The sequence below is a fragment of the Oncorhynchus keta genome, chromosome 24 (assembly GCF_023373465.1).
Source record: "Oncorhynchus keta strain PuntledgeMale-10-30-2019 chromosome 24, Oket_V2, whole genome shotgun sequence".
NCBI lineage: Eukaryota > Metazoa > Chordata > Actinopteri > Salmoniformes > Salmonidae > Oncorhynchus > Oncorhynchus keta.
The window spans coordinates 32,664,360-32,677,033 of NC_068444.1; the positions used below are offsets into that span (position 1 = coordinate 32,664,360).

A 12,674-nucleotide genomic window follows, 5' to 3' on the forward strand; every position below is an offset into this window, starting at 1 on the left:
CAGATGACACTACTAGTCTGTTCCTTATCAGATGACACTACTAGTCTGTTCCTTATCAGATGACACTACTAGTCTGTTCCCTATCAGATGACACTACTAGTCTGTTCCCTATCAGATGACACTACTAGTCTGTTCCCTATCAGATGACACTACTAGTCTGTTGCCTATCAGATGACACTACTAGTCTGTTCCCTATCAGATGACACTACTAGTCTGTTCCCTATCAGATGACACTACTAGTCTGTTCCTTATCAGATGACACTACTAGTCTGTTCCTTATCAGATGACACTACTAGTCTGTTCCTTATCAGATGACACTACTATTCTGTTCCTTATCAGATGACACTACTAGTCTGTTCCTTATCAGATGACACTACTAGTCTGTTCCTTATCAGATGACACTACTAGTCTGTTCCTTATCAGATGACACTACTAGTCTGTTCCTTATCAGATGACACTACTAGTCTGTTCCTTATCAGATGACACTACTAGTCTGTTCCTTATCAGATGACACTACTAGTCTGTTCCTTATTGACACTACTAGTCTGTTCCTTATCAGATGACACTACTAGTCTGTTCCTTATCAGATGACACTACTAGTCTGTTCCTTATCAGATGACACTACTAGTCTGTTCCTTATCAGATGACACTACTAGTCTGTTCCTTATCAGATGACACTACTAGTCTGTTCCTTATCAGATGACACTACTAGTCTGTTCCCTATCAGATGACACTACTAGTCTGTTCCCTATCAGATGACAACAATCTCACCCACCTTCCGACACTACTAGTCTGTTCCCTATCAGATGACAACAATCTCACCCACCTTCCGACACTACTAGTCTGTTCCCTATCAGATGACAACAATCTCACCCACCTTCCGACACTACTAGTCTGTTCCTTATCAGATGACAACAATCTCACCCACATTCTGACACTACTAGTCTGTTCCTTATCAGATGACAACAATCTCACCCACCTTCCGACACTACTAGTCTGTTCCTTATCAGATGACAACAATCTCACCCACCTTCCGACACTACTAACTAGTCTGTTCCTTATCAGATGACAACAATCTCACCCACCTTCCGACACTACTAACTAGTCTGTTCCTTATCAGATGACAACAATCTCACCCACCTTCTGACACTACTAGTCTGTTCCTTATCAGATGACAACAATCTCACCCACCTTCCGACACTACTAGTCTGTTCCTTATCAGATGACAACAATCTCACCCACCTTCCGACACTACTAACTAGTCTGTTCCTTATCAGATGACAACAATCTCACCCACCTTCTGACACTACTAGTCTGTTCCTTATCAGATGACAACAATCTCACCCACCTTCCGACACTACTAGTCTGTTCCTTATCAGATGACAACAATCTCACCCACCTTCCGACACTACTAGTCTGTTCCTTATCAGATGACAACAATCTCACCCACCTTCCGACACTACTAGTCTGTTCCTAATCAGATGACAACAATCTCACCCACCTTCCGACACTACTAGTCTGTTCCTTATCAGATGACAACAATCTCACCCACCTTCTGACACTACTAGTCTGTTCCTTATCAGATGACAACAATCTCACCCACCTTCCGACACTACTAGTCTGTTCCTTATCAGATGACAACAATCTCACCCACCTTCCGACACTACTAGTCTGTTCCTTATCAGATGACACTACTAGTCTGTTCCTTATCAGATGACAACAATCTCACCCACCTTCTGACACTACTAGTCTGTTCCTTATCAGATGACAACAATCTCACCCACCTTCCGACACTACTAGTCTGTTCCTTATCAGATGACACTACTAGTCTGTTCCTTATCAGATGACACTACTAGTCTGTTCCTAATCAGATGACAACAATCTCACCCACCTTCCGACACTACTAGTCTGTTCCTTATCAGATGACAACAATCTCACCCACCTTCCGACACTACTAGTCTGTTCCTTATCAGATGACAACAATCTCACCCACCTTCCGACACTACTAGTCTGTTCCTTATCAGATGACAACAATCTCACCCACCTTCCGACACTACTAGTCTGTTCCTTATCAGATGACAACAATCTCACCCACCTTCCGACACTACTAGTCTGTTCCTTATCAGATGACACTACTAGTCTGTTCCTTATCAGATGACACTACTAGTCTGTTCCTTATCAGATGACACTACTAGTCTGTTCCTTATCAGATGACACTACTAGTCTGTTCCTTATCAGATGACACTACTAGTCTGTTCCTTATCAGATGACACTACTAGTCTGTTCCTTATCAGATGACACTACTAGTCTGTTCCTTATCAGATGACACTACTAGTCTGTTCCCTATCAGATGACACTACTAGTCTGTTCCCTATCAGATGACAACAATCTCACCCACCTTCCGACACTACTAGTCTGTTCCTTATCAGATGACAACAATCTCACCCACATTCTGACACTACTAGTCTGTTCCTTATCAGATGACAACAATCTCACCCACCTTCCGACACTACTAGTCTGTTCCTTATCAGATGACAACAATCTCACCCACCTTCCGACACTACTAACTAGTCTGTTCCTTATCAGATGACAACAATCTCACCCACCTTCCGACACTACTAACTAGTCTGTTCCTTATCAGATGACAACAATCTCACCCACCTTCTGACACTACTAGTCTGTTCCTTATCAGATGACAACAATCTCACCCACCTTCCGACACTACTAGTCTGTTCCTTATCAGATGACAACAATCTCACCCACCTTCCGACACTACTAACTAGTCTGTTCCTTATCAGATGACAACAATCTCACCCACCTTCTGACACTACTAGTCTGTTCCTTATCAGATGACAACAATCTCACCCACCTTCCGACACTACTAGTCTGTTCCTTATCAGATGACAACAATCTCACCCACCTTCCGACACTACTAGTCTGTTCCTTATCAGATGACAACAATCTCACCCACCTTCCGACACTACTAGTCTGTTCCTAATCAGATGACAACAATCTCACCCACCTTCCGACACTACTAGTCTGTTCCTTATCAGATGACAACAATCTCACCCACCTTCTGACACTACTAGTCTGTTCCTTATCAGATGACAACAATCTCACCCACCTTCCGACACTACTAGTCTGTTCCTTATCAGATGACAACAATCTCACCCACCTTCCGACACTACTAGTCTGTTCCTTATCAGATGACACTACTAGTCTGTTCCTTATCAGATGACAACAATCTCACCCACCTTCTGACACTACTAGTCTGTTCCTTATCAGATGACAACAATCTCACCCACCTTCCGACACTACTAGTCTGTTCCCTATCAGATGACACTACTAGTCTGTTCCCTATCAGATGACACTACTAGTCTGTTCCCTATCAGATGACACTACTAGTCTGTTCCTTATCAGATGACACTACTAGTCTGTTCCCTATCAGATGACACTACTAGTCTGTTCCTTATCAGATGACACTACTAGTCTGTTCCTTATCAGATGACACTACTAGTCTGTTCCTTATCAGATGACACTACTAGTCTGTTCCTTATCAGATGACACTACTAGTCTGTTCCTTATCAGATGACACTACTAGTCTGTTCCCTATCAGATGACACTACTAGTCTGTTCCCTATCAGATGACACTACTAGTCTGTTCCTTATCAGATGACACTACCAGTCTGTTCCTTATCAGATGACACTACCAGTCTGTTCCTTATCAGATGACACTACTAGTCTGTTCCTTATCAGATGACACTACTAGTCTGTTCCTTATCAGATGACACTACTAGTCTGTTCCTTATCAGATGACACTACTAGTCTGTTCCTTATCAGATGACACTACTAGTCTGTTCCTTATCAGATGACACTACTAGTCTGTTCCTTATCAGATGACACTACTAGTCTGTTCCCTATCAGATGACACTACTAGTCTGTTCCCTATCAGATGACACTACTAGTCTGTTCCTTATCAGATGACACTACTAGTCTGTTCCTTATCAGATGACACTACTAGTCTGTTCCTTATCAGATGACACTACTAGTCTGTTCCTTATCAGATGACACTACTAGTCTGTTCCTTATCAGATGACACTACTAGTCTGTTCCTTATCAGATGACACTACTAGTCTGTTCCTTATCAGATGACACTACTAGTCTGTTCCCTATCAGATGACACTACTAGTCTGTTCCCTATCAGATGACACTACTAGTCTGTTCCCTATCAGATGACACTACTAGTCTGTTCCTTATCAGATGACACTACTAGTCTGTTCCTTATCAGATGACACTACTAGTCTGTTCCTTATCAGATGACACTACTAGTCTGTTCCCTATCAGATGACACTACTAGTCTGATCCCTATCAGATGACACTACTAGTCTGTTCCTTATCAGATGACACTACTAGTCTGTTCCCTATCAGATGACACTACTAGTCTGTTCCCTATCAGATGACACTACTAGTCTGTTCCCTATCAGATGACACTACTAGTCTGTTCCCTATCAGATGACACTACTAGTCTGTTCCCTATCAGATGACACTACTAGTCTGTTCCCTATCAGATGACACTACTAGTCTGTTCCCTATCAGATGACACTACTAGTCTGTTCCCTATCAGATGACACTACTAGTCTGTTCCCTATCAGATGACACTACTAGTCTGTTCCCTATCAGATGACACTACTAGTCTGTTCCCTATCAGATGACACTACTAGTCTGTTCCCTATCAGATGACACTACTAGTCTGCTCCCTATCAGATGACACTACTAGTCTGCTCCCTATCAGATGACACTACTAGTCTGCTCCCTATCAGATGACACTACTAGTCTGCTCCCTATCAGATGACACTACTAGTCTGTTCCCTATCAGATGACACTACTAGTCTGTTCCCTATCAGATGACACTACTAGTCTGTTCCCTATCAGATGACACTACTAGTCTGTTCCCTATCAGATGACACTACTAGTCTGTTCCCTATCAGATGACACTACTAGTCTGTTCCCTTTCAGATGACACTACTAGTCTGTTCCCTATCAGATGACACTACTAGTCTGTTCCCTATCAGATGACACTACTAGTCTGTTCCCTATCAGATGACACTACTAGTCTGTTCCCTATCAGATGACACTACTAGTCTGTTCCCTATCAGATGACACTACTAGTCTGTTCCCTATCAGATGACACTACTAGTCTGTTCCCTATCAGATGACACTACTAGTCTGTTCCCTATCAGATGACACTACTAGTCTGTTCCCTATCAGATGACACTACTAGTCTGTTCCCTATCAGATGACACTACTAGTCTGTTCCCTATCAGATGACACTACTAGTCTGTTCCCTATCAGATGACACTACTAGTCTGTTCCCTATCAGATGACACTACTAGTCTGTTCCCTATCAGATGACACTACTAGTCTGTTCCCTATCAGATGACACTACTAGTCTGTTCCCTATCAGATGACACTACTAGTCTGTTCCCTATCAGATGACACTACTAGTCTGTTCCCTATCAGATGACACTACTAGTCTGTTCCCTATCAGATGACACTACTAGTCTGTTCCCTATCAGATGACACTACTAGTCTGTTCCCTATCAGATGACACTACTAGTCTGTTCCCTATCAGATGACCAGCGGGGAGAAGTATACGTTGCTGCTGTGTGCTTTGAACGGGGAGTTTTCTCGTCGTTTTCAGGATTTCAAAGTGTTGGAAAATGACATGCTGTTGGTTTCCTCTCCTTTCACGTTCCCACTGACCTGCAACTTGAGTTTATCGATCTTCGGATTAGGAGTCATGCTCAGAAGATGTTTGTACTGTTTGGGTCAACCTATGTATGTGAACAGACATTTTCATTGAAATATAACAAGTCAAGGCACAGATAATCTCTTACTGACTCTCACCTCTCAGCAATCCTGCGCATCGCGACGTCAGAAACTATACCTGACATCACCTCTCTAGTCAATGCCCATCAGAGACTTCACTCCTCACACTGAGTATTTTAAATGCAATGTTGAGCTTGGTTTTTGTTCATACCCGCTAACAGGAGTTCTGTCCGCGGTGCTGAATGCACAGTGTACTTTTCCCTCCGTGTAGTTCATTGCATGTTTAATAATGAAAATACCTACCAAAAGGAGAACATGGATGTGGTTTATTTCTTTTCATGTTAAAACAGTAAGTAGCAAAGCTGGATGTGATTTACAGTAGATATATCTGTCAACACAGTCATACACATGATGTACAAACCTGTAATATGACTCTGGCCCGCAATGGCAAAAATATATTCTAACGTGGCCCTCCATGGAAAATAATTGCCCAGGCCTGCCCTAGACTATAGCACTCAATATTTCAAAAGGAGACCTGATAATTAACAATATTCCAATTTTAGGAGACAGAACCCAGAATCAATCAACATCAAGGAATTTAAAAACAGAATCCTTGCATCAAATCACTCTGCAGTGTTCCAGACTAACACTAACTGACTAGATCACTGATCTCAATTGAAAATACTTTGGAAGATTGAAATACTGCTTGTTTTCTCTGAAAACGGCCCTTTTCGTCCTCATGCTATCTAGCAGTAGTCACCACAGCCATTTTGTCAGTCAATCAGCTCCTTTCTTCAACGCGACGTGCCATTCCACAAAAGGACGAAAAGGGCAGTTTCCAGAAAAGTAGCAGTATTTCAATCTTCTCGATGTTCAGTTTGGATAAAGGTAAAAGTTGGAGTACTCCGTGGTTTCTTAATCTTACCATGATGGCATCCTGGGCCAAGTGCAGTTCAGAGTAAACAAATGTAACGTAACAGATCTTTTGGTGAAGTTAACAAGTAATATATGGCTACATACAGTGCATTCGGAAAGTATTCAGACCCCTTCACTTTTTCCACATATTGTTACATTGATAAAATTATTTTTCTCAACAATCTACACACAATACCCCATAATGACAAAGCGGTAACAGGTTAAAAAAAATTTGGACTGGAAATATCACATTTACATATCTATTCAGACCCTTTGCTATGAGACTCGAAATTGAGCTCAGGTGCATCCTGTTTCCATTGATCATCCTTGAGATTTTATACAACTTGTTTGGAGTCCACCTGTGGTAAGTTTAATTGATTGGACATGATTTGGAAAGGCACATAACTGTCTATATAAGGTCTCATCAGTTGATAGTGCATGTCTGAGGAAAAACAAAGCCAGAGGAAAAACTAAGCCATGAGGTCTAAGGAATTGTCCGTAGAGCTCCGAGACAGGATTTTGTTGAGGCACAGATCTGGGGAAGGGTACCAAAAAATGTCTGCAGCATCGAAGGTCCCCAAGAACACAATGGCCTCCATCATTCTTAAATGGAAGAAGTTTGGAACCATCAAGACACTTCCTAGAGCTGGCCGCCCGGCCAAACTGAGCCATCGGGGAGAAGGGCCTTGGTTAGGGAGGTGACCAAGAACCCGATGGTCACTCTGACAGAGCTCTAGAGTTCCTCTGTGGAGATGGGAGAACCTTCCAGAAGGACAGCCATCTCTGCAGCACTCCACCAATCAGGCCTTTATGATAGAGTGGCCAGATGGAAGCCACAGTTCAGTAAAATGCACATGACAGCCCACTTGGAGTTTGCCAAAAGGCACTTAAAGGACTCTGACCATGAGAAACAAGATTCTCTGGTCTAATTAAACCAAGATTGAACTCTTTGGCCTGAATGCCAAGCGTTTCGTCTGAAGGAAACCTGGCACCATCCCTTCGGTGAAGTTTGATAGTGGCAGCATCATGCTGTGGGGATGTTTTTCAGCGGCAGGGACTGGGAGACTAGTCAGTATCGAGGGAAAGATGGACTGAGCAAAGTACAGAGAGATCCTTGATGAAAACCTGCTCCAGAGCACTCAGGACTTCAGACTGGGGTGAAGGTTCACCTTCCAACTGGACAACAACCCTAAGCACACAGCCAAGACAACGCAGGAGTGGCTTCAGTACAAGTCTATGAATGTCCTTAAGTGGCCCAGCCAGAGCCTGGACATAAACCCGATCGAACATCTCTGGAGAGACTTGAAAATAGCTGTACAGCGATACTCCTCATCCAACCTGAGAGCTTGAGAGGATCTGCAAAGAAGAATGGGAGAAACTCCCCAAATACAGGTGTGCCAAGCTTGTAGCGTCATACCCAAGAAGACTCGATGCTGTAATCGCTGCCAAAGGTGCTTCAATAAAGTACTGAGTTAAAAGGTTTGAATATTTATGTGATATTTCAGTTTATTTGCAATTTTTTTTTATCTAAAAACCTGTTTTTGCTTTTTCATTATGGGGTATTGTGTGTAGATTGATGGAAAAAAAACATTTATCTTTTTTAAAATAAGGATTAGTAACGAGGAAAAAGTCAAGGGGTCTGAATACTTTCCGAATGCAATGTATTTATTTCAAATTCACATTAATTTATTGAGTAATTAAAATGTTCAAATATAATATTGAAAAGACAAAACAAAAGCAAAGCATGGTCTCAATTGTAACTAATATGCATTGAATTGGGTTTTATCAAACTGATCTTGTGAAGTGTGTCCATTTTTTAAATTTGACTGTGTTTAATTTTTCTGTACACATTGTGATGCTAACCTGGGTACCTGACTATTTCTGAATTTATGTGCTACATCATTGCCTTGTTTGACAAAATGACAAGTTGGCTAAATCAGAAACAGGCTGGCACCAAGTCTACATTTAATTTCATACTTATGTCCAGCTCCAACTTCCAACACAAAGTTGTTCTAAACATTTAACATCATCTCCAGTACAATTCCAACAGGAACTTTTGAGACATTTCCTCAGCCTCTAGCAGCCCGAGAGATGTGATTTTCCGTTCTCTCACAGAAAACCGGTTTCCCGTACAGTAGTCCTTTCCAGTTCCTAACGGTGCTTCTGGTTCTCCACATCAGTATCCCAAAGACTAGTCTGCTTTACCGAGTCTGATCCCATGTTCTCTGAACATTAACATTCCAGAAGATTCCTGTGCCACAGCTGTACTTACTAATCTCTCCCATTTAAGTCAGTGTCCCATAACTGGACTGTACAAAACATCTGTACAGTAAGGTGACATCACAGCACTATCCTCAGCTTTACATGTTAGGGACAGCAATGTGAGGGAGAGTGGTTTGTATTCTTGTTAAGGCTCCAATTAGGAGCGGTCTCTTTTAACTCACAACATTTGGCAACTACACAACTAGATTTAATTAACATCTAGCTCTGGCCAAGAATGTTTTTCTTGATTATTTTTTTCTTCTATGTAATCAATACGTCTTAGAGAAGACTGGACACACAACAAATCCTACTAAGATATACATCTGGATCTAAGGAGATTAACTATGTCGTGTTTGACATGAGTTTAGGGTCTGTTGCATTTTTGCAACCGGGGGTCTCACCAGGTTAAGGATTTTGATTATAAAATGCTGACTGCTACATTATCTCACTATGGGAAAATGAGGGTTGCAGACTACAGTCAGAGAATGAAAGGTCTCACATGGGATGGGTCCCTAATACACATTTTATTTTCTACTTTCCTACATACATCCTCGTACCTTCCCAAACCAACGCATCTTAAAAGTCTGGATAGGTGAACAGAATATGGAGGCAACTCCACTGAGCATAATGGAAAACCACATTGCTTTCACCCATCCAGGCATCAGTGTCCTAGTATCCAATTGGGACAGCGGCTGGAATTCAATCCAAAAAGCTCCCTTTCTTCCCTCTATATGTGATGACTCCCTAATATCAAGGTTAGTGACCACAAGTATAGACAATATGGTTCTAGCTCTACCTAGGCCATAGAGAATGATAGAGATATCATATTTATACATGTCCCATAATGGCGTCTGTGCCTGCACAGGCAGCGCCATTGAGGCAATCTCTATTTTGAAGTAGTATATTTTCTTGTTCTACTACTTCTGAGTTGACAAACAAACAAAGGGTGCATACTGCCACCTAGAGTGTGTTGTCTGAACAGTTATAAAGCCAAGGTTGGTGATTTACTGTCACGAGTAGGCTATAATTAATTGGCTGACCCTCCTGATGACCTGGATGGAATCATGTGATCTGTCCTTAACCCATAGGAAGTCCCACCCAGTTGACTACTATAAAATGGTGGGAGCCCTCAATGGCAATGCCCATGACAAAACAGGTTTTTATCCATCTAGAGTCCTCTATCTAACACTACAACCTAGTCAATTAATTATACTCATTAGGAAACATTCCATAACTGCAGGTGGCAGTAAATCACCAACCTTGGCTTCACACAGGTTCAAACAATACACTCTAGGTGGCAGTGTGCACCCTTTGTTTGTTTTACCAACTCACAGAGGTAGTAGTAGATGAAAATTAGATGGCTTCAACTGAGCTGCCTTTTGAGATCTTTGCTTCATCCTATCCTGGATCCTTGGGACATACTGTGTACGACTCCCTTCACAGAACAGTGTGAACTGGCTCTAACCAGAATAGAAAGAGGAGTGGGAGAACCCGGTGCGCAACTGAGCAAGAGGACAAGTACATTAGTGTCTAGTTTGAGAAACAGACGCCTCACAAATCCTCAACTAGCAGCTTCATTAAATAGTACCCGCAAAACACCAGTCTCAACGTCAACAGTGAAGAGGCGACTCCGGGATGCTGGCTTTCTAGCAGAGTTGCAAAGAAAAAGCCATATCTCAGACTGGCTAATAGAAAGAAAAGATTAAGATGGGTAAAAGAACACTGACAATGGACAGAGGAACACTGTTGATGTTGAGACGGGTGTTTTGTGGGTACTATTTAATGAGGCTGTCAGTTGAGGACTTGTGAGGCGTCTGTTTCTCAAACTAGACACTAATGTACTTGTCCTCTTGCTCAGTTGTGCACCGGGGCCTCCCACTCGTTCTATTCTGGTTAGAGCCAGTTTGTGCTGTACGGTGAAGGGAGAAGAACACAGCATGGTACGAGATCTTCAGTTTCTTGACAATTTCTCACATGGAATAGCCTTCAATTCTCAGAACAAGAATAGATTGATACGTTTTAGAAGAAAGTTATTTGATTCTGGCCATTTTGAGCCTGTAATCAAACCCACAAATGCTGATGCTCTAGTCTAGATACTCAACTAGTCTAAAGGCCAGTTTTATTGCTTCTTTAATCAGGACAACAGTTTTCAGATGTGCTAAGATAATTGCAAAAGGGTTTTCTAATGATCAATTAGCCTTTTAAAATGATAAACTTGGATTAGCTAACACAACGTGCCATCGGAACACAGGAGTGGTGGTTGCTGATAATGGGCCTCTGGATACCTATGTAGATATTCCATTCAAAATAAGCCGTTTCCAGCTACAATAGTCATTTACAACATGAACAATGTCTACACTGTATTTCTGATCAATTTGATGTTATTTTAATGGCCAAAAATGTGCTTTTCCTTCAAAAACAAGGACATTTCTAAGTGACCCCAAACTTTAGAACGGTGGTGTACATGAAAACTATTAACCTCTCGTTGAATGACAACATACACTTAATTGAAAAATCACTACTGTTGACCAATCACCGACAAAGGGGTGTAAACTTCGGCTTCGAACTTCAGGCTTGTCTCTAGAAAATATGTATGCACGAACAACTGAAAACGATCTACCCCCCCCCCAACCCTAACTCAAAATGTTTAAAATTCAACTTCAATGGGATGATGTCAGAGTTGGGACATCCCTAGGATCCCGTTTAGACTTTTCCGTGCTCTCACAGACGCCATAATTGGACAGATACAATGATGCAATGTCTATGGTTCCCGAAAAGTAACTGAACCTGTTGCCATAAGCCCCGTTTTTACCTGGTTCTAACGTGTGTCCTTTGTCCTGATCCTGTCAACATCCTGATTGTGCCCACATTTTTAGACAGGTGTTGACAATCAAGACACATTGTAATTTGATTGTGACTGGAGGTCGTCAGACACACAGTGTCTGGATATTTTGTGTAGTGAAGACGGATCCGGACAGAGAAACCATTTAAATCATAATTATTCCACTCTCTAAAATCATTGACAGGTGGCACCATTGACTGATTATAGACTGATTACATCAATATGTGTCTTAAATAAATATTATTGTGAAAGCTGTGAAATAATTTGCATAAAGGGACAAGGAAATCTGGTCAAAATGGAGACACAATGGACCAACCACAGGCACATTTTAATAGCATACTGTATGCTGACACATTTCTGGAAATGTAGGCACAATCAGAATGTAGGCAAGATCAGGACAAAGGACCCATGTTAGCACCAGGTATAAACAGGGTTATAGTTTCCCAAGACTAGTCCTATAAGAGATTGTTAGATCACGGTCATTCCCTTTCGTGTTGTCGTCATGGCGAGCAGAGGGTGATGCTCACGCCCTCCCCTATCCAACAGGCGGGGAACAGCTCCTGAGTGAAGGCACAGTGGAAGGCATGCAGCCGCGTATGCCCGTCTCCATAGTACGTCAGTGTTCCAGCCTCGTAGTCCAGTAGAATTCCGATGCGGGAGTGGTGGGAGTGGCCAGCCACCGTCTCCCGGCGGCCGTTGTGCCAGGCACTCAGCTGGCGCTCATCCAGCTGGAGGCTCCAGGACAGATCGTTCATTCCCACCATGCACCTTTTCCCCTTTTCCTTCCTGGGGATGCCCTCGTAAGTCACCTGGGGGAGAGATGCAG

At 42.3% G+C, this 12,674-nt stretch overlaps 1 protein-coding gene across 2 annotated transcripts in view; it reads right to left on the bottom strand.

The window, feature by feature from the left end:
- Positions 1–8,388: 8,388 nt before the first annotated feature.
- Positions 8,389–12,674, bottom strand: part of trim65 (tripartite motif containing 65) — a 28,412-nt gene continuing 24,126 nt past the window's right edge. Inside the window, exon 8 of one of the 2 annotated variants that reach the window (XM_035734478.2) lies at positions 8,389–12,657. In XM_035734478.2, the coding sequence (XP_035590371.1) occupies positions 12,349–12,657 (309 nt within the window). In that variant the 3' untranslated portion in view covers positions 8,389–12,348. The remainder of the gene's footprint in view (positions 12,658–12,674) is intronic. The other variant, XM_035734479.2, reaches the window with a different exon arrangement.